Below are 9,707 nucleotides of genomic sequence, written 5' to 3'. Positions count from 1 at the left end.
TTCAGACCTGGTGGCACAAGTTAAGTTCTTCAGTGGGTTTGGCCCCAGAGCCCCTCTCCTAGCGAGCATCGGTGCCAGTGCCTGGAGCAGCACGGGTGAAGCAAGCAGAAGTTTGGTCAAAGCAGTGAAGCTTTCTGGCAAGAGGGACAAAGGACGTGAGAAAGGGTGTTGTGCTGGTGGCTGCCCAGCTACCCCTTACTGTGTGCTGCAATTAAACTGAAGCTAACGAGGCTTCAGTTGAAGAAAAACAGACATCTGAGGAAGGATTTGTAGGTTAACTCAGCAAACATGATTGACACAGGCCTTGCTTTCAGCAAGAGACCTGCATGGAAAGCTGGCCCAACGCTGTGAGAGGCCAGCCACTACCCAAAGGTTTAAGTAACATGTCCACCAGCGCTGGCTCAGGCCCCAGCAAGGGTCTCTGAGTGCCTGGCCCTGCCTCCTCTCTGCAGCCAAAGCCTGCTGCCCTCCTGCAGGGAGCAGAAAACCAGCTGGCCCCAGGAGATGCAGGGCAGCAGGCAGCTGGAGCAGCCCAGCAGCTCTCTTGTGCAGCAGCCGCACCTGGGCCGTGGGGCACTGGGGGAAGCACTGATGGCAGCAAGGCACTCCTGAACCTCATCCTTAATCTAATGCACCCTCAGGGATCTGCTTCCTCCACCACTTCAGGGACAGGTCTTGATAAGCAAGGGAAAAAAAATTGCAGCAGCAGTTTGCCTAGGAGCTCCCGCTTCCTTCATACTGTAGAATCAGAATTTTGATGTGAGACAGCTTCTGGTGGAGGTATTCACAGCGATTCTTCTCCTGCTGGTAGCTAGGATAAGTCTGGAGGAGGAAAAAAAAAAATATGGATCAGCTCCGGGAGGGAACCTGGTCCCTGACCTGTACCCAGCCTCACCTTCTTGAAGTGGCTGTACTCGTGCACAATTCTAGCTTCAAGTGCCTGAAACCCAAAAGCAGTGGGTGAGTGGAATTGGAGCGTGGCCATATCGTGCCATCATGCCCCAGGTTTCCCACTTGCCTTGCGTTCCTCTGTTCCTTCTTTCAACATCTTCATTTTGGCTCCCAGCTGAATGAATTTCCGTCTCACGTTACCAATGCGAGCATGCAGATCGCGGTACTCCGTGTAGTCTGCACTAAACGCTGCCTCATAAGCTCTGCGCTGCTCCACTGAGCAGATGGTGTGGTATTTCCTGCCATGACCACGAGAAGCTTATTCTCCCTGGGCCTGCAAGACCTCTGCAGCAGAGCAGAGCCCTTGCTCTTGGCGGGGCGGGGGGCTGCCGGCGTTATATCGCCTTGCTGGGGCCCTCGGCGTGAGGGGCAGTAAAGCAGGCAGGGCTGTGACCTGGCTGTGCCCAGGCCTGGTTTTGCAGCCCTTTTGCTGCTGCTGTTGGAGGCGAGGCAGGTAGCTCGTCTCACCCCGGGCAAATTACACTAAGCAATAGGGAGCCCCGTGGCAGTGAGTGCAAAGCTCTCTTACCGCAAGTAATCCGGGATGTCTGCTAAGGAGGAGCTGCCAGCCTGGGACCTGACATCTGGCAAGGAGCAGAAGATCACAAGGGTTAAAGCTCGCTGGAGCACCTCTCCTCCACCTCGGCCAGGACCTGTCCCGTGCCTGGGCTCGCTGGAAGGCCCCTTCTCCAAAGCCAAGCTTGCAGTCACATGGCTCTGGTAGGTACAGAGCCCCTGGCCCACCGGGGAGATCCCAGGGGCCTTTCAGGGAGCCCCAGGGGACAGTGGCACGCAGGGTGCAGGGGCTGCCCTGCTCAGCCATGCAGCTGCAGCCGAGATGGCCTCAGGCCACGAGGCTGGGTGGTTCACCCAGGCTTGCACTGTCCCTGTGTTTGCCCTGGCCTCCTGGCCAAAGCCTCTCTGCTTGCCAGGAGTCCTGTTTTGGGGCACCCACCTCCTCGCAGGCCACCCTGGGGTCTGGTCCAGCTTCTGCTGCATGAGCTGGCAGGGCCGTGTCCCTGGCTGCCTGCCCCAGGCAGCCCCTCGCCTCTAGGGGCAGGAAGATGCTGCTCCGGGCATGGGGCACTCTCCTCCCAGTCATCGCCTGCCTCCTCCTTGCTCTCTGGGCTCTCCAGCTCCCCAGCATGGCTGCTGGGGGGCAGAGACCCAGCTTGCTGCTGGCCCCGTGCTCCTGGGTGCCGCATGCTGAGTGTCTGTGGGCAGCTCCGGTGCCACTTTTGTGAGCCAGGGCTGGACACCGGGGCCTGGGGCCTCTTGCTGGCTCTGGGATCTGAGAAATCCAGCAGCGCCAGGCGCTTCTGAAAGACAAACTTGCTCTGCCACAGGTCTGTCCTGGACCCCCGTGCCAGGACCTGGTGCTGCAGGGTCCCCCACCAGCTCCAGCCCACACAGCCCAGAGCTGCTCCATCCCTTGCTTCATGTCAGTGCTCAGGTGTGCCCTGTCCTTTGGGCTGTACTGGGGGGGGGGTGTCACAGCAGGGCCAGCCCCCCTACTGTTGCACTGTGCCCAGATGTGGATGGGACACAAGGCAGGGGCAGAGTCCAGAGCCCCGGAGCATTTGGGCTGGGGGGTGAGGGGGGCTTTGCTAGGAAGGAGGTGCAGAGAGGAAGAAGCCTAATGCCTTCAGGAAGCAGCTACACCAAACTGGGCTCTCCGCACACACCCCCAAGGGCCTTCTGCTGCCAGAGCCCCCCAGGACTTACCACCCCCAGAAGGTTTCTGCCAGTGGCCTGAGGGGAGCCATGCTCCAGAGGCTGCTGCAGAGGCACCAAGAAGGTCGGGGCTGAGGGTCTGCGGTCCTGGTTCCTGGAGCATGAGAGACAGTGGGGACCAGAGACCAAGGCTGGGTAAAGCGTCTCCAAGTGCCAAGTGCCCAGGCAGCAGAGGGGTGGGTCCAGTCTTAGCCGAAGGATGCTGAGTACCCAGGAGTGAATGCAGTCTGCCCGTGGCCAGACCCCAGCAGTGATCAAGCACCCCCAGACCCCGCTCCTCTCACTGCTGGTTGCCTCAGGGCCCCCCCCTCTACCTGCACTGCAGCAGGGCAGCCTGCTGCCACTCCTGGGCTGTGTACCCTGTGCAGTCCTCCTGTGACCGGCCCACCAGGGTCCCCCTCACGTGGTAGCTGCAGGCAGCAGGATCCATGACCTGGGGGAAGCGCAGCAGGGTGGGCGTGCTGCAGCACTCCCGTGCCCGAGAAGGCGCCACAGCTCGCACCCCTCACCTCCTCCGGCGCCGCCAGCAGCTGTGTCCCGCTGGGCCTGCCTGCCGGCATCCCCCCCAGCCGCTGCAGGAGCTCGTGCTTGCAATGGGGCTGAACCAGGCTTTGAACAGAAGCCCTGGGGCTGGCTGCTGCAGGCCTGTGGTTCCTGCTCTCAGGGACATGGCAGGCAGAACCCTTCCCCAGCAGGCCGGTCATGCTGGCCTTCTCGGGAGCCGTGATGCCTTTGCCTGCAGGCACATCAGGACAGAATAGCGTCAGCCCCTGGGGAGAATCACATCGGGTTCTTCTTTCCTCCCCGTCAGTCCCGGCACACAGCCCCCTGAGCCCCTGTGCCCCCAGCCCGCCACGGTCGCCCCCCCCCACAGCTGACAGGACAGGGACATTGCACAGCTCTCCCAGTGCCGCGGGTGCCTCCTGCTCACTGGTGCAGCCCGAGACCCCCAGACATGCAGAGCTGGCCATGGCGAGATGAAGCTGCTGCATCCCAGGGCCAGCTGGTCCCGGAGGAGGCACCACTGTCATCCCAGGGGGACATCAGGGCCCCCACAGCCATCAAACCCCAGCCTGGCAGGGAGCAGAGGCTCAACGCCCACTGTCACTCGGGCCAGTGACACGCGTAGCACCCCACTAACCATAGCCAAGCACAGCCAGATCAGGCTCAACAACTGCTCTGCTGTGGGGCTCCTTCGCCGGGGACACACGCTCCCATAGCGGTGGGCAGCTGCTCTCCCAGGCACAGACTGTGATTTTCTGCTGGATGCTGCCCAGACTGTCCAGCCGGCCCTGACCTAACCTGGGAGAAGACAAGACCTCCCGCCAGCCGAGCCCAGCCTGCTCCCCCTGGCCCCATGCAATGCCCAGAGAAGGCCCTGCAAGGCGAGCACCCCGAGCAAGCAAGGGAGCAGGGAGCCTGTCTCACCGGGGCACCGCCAGCCGCACGCACTCGAAGCTGCTGTGCGGCTCGTCCTGGCTGCAGCGGGAGAGGGAGAAGGCGAAGAGCTGCGGGGGGGTCCCGGGGCCTCCCGGCACCGTCAGGCACTGCCGGCGGGAGGGGCCGTCAGGGCCGTGGCCCGCCCCGAGCCTCCCCGTCCCCCGGGACACGGCGGATCCACCCCGCGGCACCGCCCGCCGCCCCCTGCTCCCACCGGCAGGAGCACCGGAGCCACCGGCCCCGGCCCGCGGGGACCCGTCCGGTCCCTCCGATCTCTCCGGTCCCCTGATCCACTCACCCCGCCGCCCTGGGTTACCCGGCCCCCCCCCCCCGCCGTGACCACCCTGGGCTCCCCGGTACCTCCCGGTCCCCCCACTCCCCGGCCGCTCTGGGTTCTCCGGTCCGCCGTCCCCCCCACTCACCCCCTGGCTGCCCTGGAAGGCGATCACGGGCCCCGGCGCTCCCTGCAACAACAGCGGGCGCCGATGAGTCCCGCCTGCGCCCGGCTCCCCCGGCTCCCCCAGCCCAGCCCGGCCCGGTCCGGTCCCACCTGCCGCCGCCCGCAGCCGCGCAGCGCCCGCGCCGCCGCCGCCGAGAGCCGCACGTGCAGGAGGCTGAGGCGGGGACTCGGCCCGCAGCCCCGGTACCGGAGCCGTCCGCGCAGCTCCGCCCGCGGCCGCGGCATGGCCCGAAGTGCGGGACCACGGCGGGCGGGGCGGGCGGGCGGGGCCGGGCCGGTCCCGGGGGGCAGCGGCGGGGCGTGGCGGCGGGGCTCGGCCTGAGCCGGCTATTTTTGCCTCCCCTGAGGCTAATCCCCTGAGCCGCTTCCCGGCGTTAGGTAACGGCGCGGCGGGATGCACTCGGCGGCGGCCCCGGTCCGGGCGGCCCCGGGCAGTCGCGGCACGGCGGGACCGGCGGCGACGCGCCCGGTGCGGGCTGGGTGCCGCGGGCGCTCGTCGCCGAGCCCCGGGGTGGCCCGGACCGAGGCCGGCCGGTAGCGGCGGGCGGCGAAGCGGGACCGGGCATGCCGGGACCCTCGCCCGGCGGCTCCCCGGAGAGGGAGGCGGGGACCGGAGGGCGGCCGCGGGGGACCGGCCGGGGCAGGCGGGTGCGGTTCCGCCTGCCCCACACCGCCATCTCGCTGCCGTCGGTGCGCGAGGAGGAGCGGCTCTTCTACCGACGGCTGGAGGCACTGGCGGCCCCGGGCCCCGGCGGCTTCGGGCCGCTCTTCGCGGCCGACGGCTGGAGCGACCTGACGGGTGAGCGCCCGCGGGCGGCCCTGGGGAGAGCCGCGCCGGGTGTGCCGGGGACAATCGGGCCGGGGGTGCCGGGCCCCGGAGGTCCCGGGGCGACTCTCAGGGCCGTCCCCGCCCGCAGAGGACCGGCTGCTGCGGAAGCGCGTGGTGCGGGACGGGCAGGGCGGGCCGCGGCCGCGGCCGGGCCAGGAGGTGTCGGTGAAGGTGCTGGGCGCCCTGGAGGACGGCGGGCTGGTGGAGCGGGACCCGCGTCTCACCTTCGTGCCGGGCCACGGCGACGTCGTGCAGGTCAGCGCCGGCCGGGGCGCGGTGCGGGCTGAGCGCCGCCGGGTACCGCGCCCGGCCAGCCCCGCCATGCCCCGCGTTCGCAGGCCCTGGAGCTGGGCGTCCCCACCATGCAGCCCGGGGAGGTCTCCTTCTTCCTCGCCGCCTTCCCCTACGGCTACGGCCGCCCGGGCAGGTAGGGCAGGCGGGCAGCGGGACCCGGGCGGGCAGGGGGCCGGGGCGGGCAGGTGCCGGGGGACCCGGGCAGGCAGGGACCAGGCAGGGGGGGCATCCGGCGCTGTGCCCGCAGGGAGCCCGACGTGCCGCCCGAGGCGCCGCTGCTGTTCGAGGTGACGCTGCTGGAGGTGCGGGACGGCCCCGACCCGCAGCGGCTGCCGCCCGCCGCCCGCCTGCGCCTGGGCGCGCAGCGCAGGGAGCGGGGCAACTTCCACTTCGCGCGGGGCGACTTCGCGGCGGCGCTGCGCTCCTACCGCCTGGCCCTGCGCGCCCTCGACGGCCCCGCTGCCGGTGAGACCGGGGGACCGGGGGGGGGGGGCGGGAAGGGCCGGGGCTGCGGGGGGCCGGGGCGCTGAGGCCGCGCTCGCCCCGCAGCCCCGCCCGGGCCGCAGGAGGACGAGGAGCTGCGGGAGCAGCGCGTCAAGTGCCTCAACAACTGCGCGGCCGCCGAGCTGAAGCTGCAGCGGGCGGGAGAGGCGCTGGCGGCCTGCGAGGCAGCGCTACGCATCAGCCCGGACAACGGCCGGGCGCTGCTCCGGCGGGGGCAGGTGGGCTCCGCGCCGCTCCGTGCCCCCCCCCCCGGCCCGGCCCCGCCCGGCCACCCGCTACCGCCCGCTCCTCTCCCCGCAGCTGCTGGCGCAGCAGGGCCGGGACGCGGAGGCCGCGCTCGTCCTGAGGAGAGCCCTGGAGCTGGACCCGGCCAGCAAGGTCCGCCCGGACGGGGCGCGGCGGGGGGGGGTCCCGCAGGAGCCGGGCACCGGGAGTGCTGGGGGCAGGCGGGGCTCCCGCCGGAGCCCGTCCCGCCGCAGCCGTCCCGCCGCCCGCAGGTGATCCACGCCGAGCTCTCGCGGCTGGTGAAGCGCCGGAGCCCCCCGGCCCGCGCCGCCCCCCAGGAGCCCCTCCACGGCCCGATGCTGCCGCCGAGCCCCGGGTGTGTAGGCGCGCCGACGGACCGGGCTGCCCGGAGACGGGCCGTCGGGGCGGATGCCCGTCCGGGATGCGCTTGGCCCCGGCGGCGCGGGTGGCGCTCACGGCACTCCCTCCCCACAGAGCCCCGGCACCGCCCGCGCCGGAAGGAGCGGCCTGAGCGGCCCCGCGGTGCCCCGCAGCCCCCCCCGGAGGAGTCGACCCGCCGGAGGTGGAGGAGCGGCTGCGGAGTGCCCCGGCCCAGCCCGGGCGTCGCACCGAGGAGACGGAAAGCTCCCCCGCCCCTCCCCTCCCCCGCCCCCGCACGCCTCTCACGGCCACGCCCCCGGCGCGTCACGACGGGGCGTGGCCCCCGCCCTGCTCCGCCCCCTACGCGTGGGCGCGGCTCCGCGGCTCTGGCGCCTGCGCCGCAGCTTCCGGCTTTTTCGCCCCCGCCGGCAGAATGGCAACTGTAGCCCGCGGCCAATCAGGCGGGGCCTAGCCGGAGCGGCGCGCCAATAGGAGGGCGGCGGGGGCGGGCTCGGTACGGCGATTGGCCGTGCCGCGCCCTAAAAGAGCGGAGCGGGGCGGGGCGTGGGGGGGGCAGTGCGGGACGTGGCGGCGGAGCGGAGGGCGGGAGGGAGCGGCGCCATGACCCGTGAGTGCGGGCCGCGGCCGGGCCGGGGGGAGCGGTGCCGTGACCCGCCCTGCGGATTTGGGCTGGCCTGGGGGGCGGGGGGTGGTGGTGGTGCAGTGACCCGTGAGCGCGGGGCCGGGGCGCGGGCTGGGCCGCGGGGCCGGGGCTGGGTCTGGGCCCTGGAGCCGGGCCTCGGGCCGTTCTGAGGCGGCCGCGCCGTCACAGGCGGGAACCAGCGCGAACTGGCGCGGCAGAAGAACCTGAAGAAACAGAGCGACTCGGGCAAGGGCAAGCGGCGGGACGACGGGCTCTCGGCCGCCGCCCGCAAGCAGAGGTGAGCGCCGGGCCGGCTCCGCCGAGGCCCCCCCCACCCCGATCCCGGGTTCGGTCCCGGTGGTGGTGCCGGTACCGCTGCCAGCCCGGCGACGCGCTCTCCCGCAGGGACTCGGAGATCATGCAGCAGAAGCAGAAGAAGGCCGACGAGAAGAAGGAGGGCGCCAAGTAGCCCGCGGCTGGGCCGCCGCCGCCCCGGGGCCGGGCCGCCCGCCGGCAGGATGCCCATCGCAGCCCTGGGGCCGGACCGCCTCGCCGGGCACCCCGGCAGCGCCCAGCGCCCGCCTCGGGTCCGTCTCCTATTAAAGTAGCTTGTGGAGCCCTGCAGGCCCTGTCTCCTCACTCTGTGCGCCAGGGCAGGTGGGGGGCCGGGGCTGACTGGGGGGGGGGGGCCGCTGCGGCCACTGTGCCCCCCGGCCAGGAGGGAGCATTTGTGGCCGTGTTCTGTGCTGGTGAACAGGAGAGATGGACCGAGCACAGCTGTTGTGGTGTGGAGGAGCTGCATCTTCACGGTGAGGAACAAAGTGGGGCCTGGCCTGGGAGGTGTGCCCCGGCATCATCTGGGGGGGTCAGAGCAGTCAGTGGGACCCCGAGCGCAGCTGCAGGCGTGTGGGGAGCCTCGGAGGCAAGGTGTGGGCAGAGGGAGGTCGGGGAGTCCTGACCTGGGGGAGTCCTTCCCCTGAGGAGGACAGGACTGCTGGAAGCCCAGAGGAGTGAAACCAGGAAAGGGTTGTGCCGGAGAGGGGTGGGTTGTGGTGCGGATCGGAAGGAGGGCTGGGGGCTGCTCACAGGGAGGCGATGCCGGTCTGGGGCTGGGGAGGTGGTGGCTGGGCCTGCACACGGACTGAGCTGCTCCTGCAGCCGATGGGACAAGCAGGCGCAGGAGCTGAAGCCAGGGGAGCTGCCTGCTCCACAGCACCTCTGTGAGCACAGTCGGAGCAGGGCATTGTCCATAGAGAGGATTTGAAGCTGCAGCTGTCCCGCATCCTGCGCTAGGTCCAGCAGCAGTGTGGAGCTGCCCTTGGAGGGATGCTGAGGTCCAGCCCGGTGCTGTGGTCTTTGCTCTGGCCCACCGTCCTCTTCACTTCCCTGCAGGGCCGGGAGAAGCAACGTCAGCCAGTCCCACCGCCTCAGCAGGACAGAGCCAGGTGGCTGCTGTGGGCCCCGTGCAGCCCAGGGCTGGGTCCTGCAGCAGGCAGGGCTCCTCACCGGGCGAGGTGCAGCACAGCCTCCACCACGTTGGTGCCGTCCTTGGCGCTGGTCTCGCAGAACAGGGAGCTGTGGGCCTGGGGGAGCAACGGGTGTCAGTGGGGTCCCTGCTGCCCCAGGGCCCCCGAGGCGCTGTGGCTCACCATGGCCAGCTGCTGCCCGTGGGCTGTGCGGACCCCCGCTGCCTCTGGCAGGCCAGGCCGCAGGTCCATCTTGTTCCCCACCAGCATGAGTGGCAACGGCCTCTCGGTGGCCTGCGGGAGGGAAGGGCGGCTCAGGGCTTCGTGGGGCTGCAGCCTCCGGCTGCTGCTGTGGTCTCTGCCTGCTCTGGGAGCTGCAGAGCTCTGCTGCATGCACCAGCTGTTTCCTGCCGTGCCTGGGAGCAGAGCATGGTTCCAGACCTGACACAAACACCATGAAAAGGGAAAAGTGGGAGGAAGCATTCCCAGGGGCTTAGCAAGCAGCCCAGCTAGCTCCTGTCTCGTTCCTGCTCCCCCAGGACTGTGGGGCACGGCGCAGACCTGCCCTCCCTGGAGAAGCCCTGAGGTTCCTGCCCCTCTCCGTGGGGGCTGGGTGCTGTCAGACCCTTCCCGCTACCTTGATGTCCTCAATCCACTGGCGGACGCTGAGGAAGCTGCTTGGGGAGCTGATGTCGTAGAGGAGCAGCACGCCGTGGGCTTTGCGGAAGTAGGACTGGGCAATGCTCCGGTACCTGGGGCCAGGGGTGTCACTGCTGTGGG

General features: G+C 69.9%; 3 protein-coding genes across 4 annotated transcripts; 2 read left to right on the top strand and 1 right to left on the bottom strand.

Moving 5' to 3' along the window:
* Nucleotides 1–714: 714 nt before the first annotated feature.
* On the bottom strand, nt 715–4,810 carry ELL3 (elongation factor for RNA polymerase II 3). Its single transcript, XM_054837169.1, has 12 exons — nt 4,676–4,810; nt 4,548–4,589; nt 4,114–4,232; nt 3,827–3,987; nt 3,195–3,421; nt 3,000–3,118; nt 2,677–2,779; nt 2,000–2,270; nt 1,481–1,535; nt 1,019–1,190; nt 896–940; nt 715–822 (listed from the first exon to the last, which is right to left on the bottom strand). The coding sequence occupies exons 1-12, from the start codon at nt 4,808–4,810 to the stop codon at nt 715–717; spliced, it is 1,557 nt and encodes a 518-aa protein (XP_054693144.1).
* Nucleotides 4,811–4,903: 93 nt separating this feature from the next.
* LOC129210721 (peptidyl-prolyl cis-trans isomerase FKBP8-like) lies at nt 4,904–7,421 on the top strand. Of its 2 annotated transcripts, XM_054836842.1 has the most exons (8): nt 4,904–5,384; nt 5,503–5,669; nt 5,753–5,841; nt 5,956–6,173; nt 6,258–6,430; nt 6,513–6,590; nt 6,710–6,813; nt 6,933–7,099. In XM_054836842.1, the coding sequence occupies exons 1-8, from the start codon at nt 5,150–5,152 to the stop codon at nt 6,967–6,969; spliced, it is 1,101 nt and encodes a 366-aa protein (XP_054692817.1). In that variant the 5' UTR covers nt 4,904–5,149; the 3' UTR covers nt 6,970–7,099. The 2 variants fall into 2 exon arrangements, with proteins under 2 accessions (XP_054692817.1, XP_054692816.1); XM_054836841.1 differs by lacking the exon at nt 5,753–5,841 and having other exon boundaries at nt 6,933–7,421.
* Nucleotides 7,315–8,085, top strand: SERF2 (small EDRK-rich factor 2). Its single transcript, XM_054836843.1, has 3 exons — nt 7,315–7,446; nt 7,651–7,759; nt 7,867–8,085. Exons 1-3 carry the CDS (start codon nt 7,440–7,442, stop codon nt 7,928–7,930), a joined length of 180 nt encoding a protein of 59 aa, XP_054692818.1. The 5' UTR covers nt 7,315–7,439; the 3' UTR covers nt 7,931–8,085.
* The last annotated feature ends 1,622 nt before the right edge of the window (nt 8,086–9,707 follow it).

Source organism: Grus americana, chromosome 10 (assembly GCF_028858705.1).
Source record: "Grus americana isolate bGruAme1 chromosome 10, bGruAme1.mat, whole genome shotgun sequence".
Classification (NCBI taxonomy): Eukaryota; Metazoa; Chordata; class Aves; order Gruiformes; family Gruidae; genus Grus; species Grus americana.
Note: the sequence above shows the minus strand (reverse complement) of the source record. Positions and strands in the feature narration are given on the sequence as shown.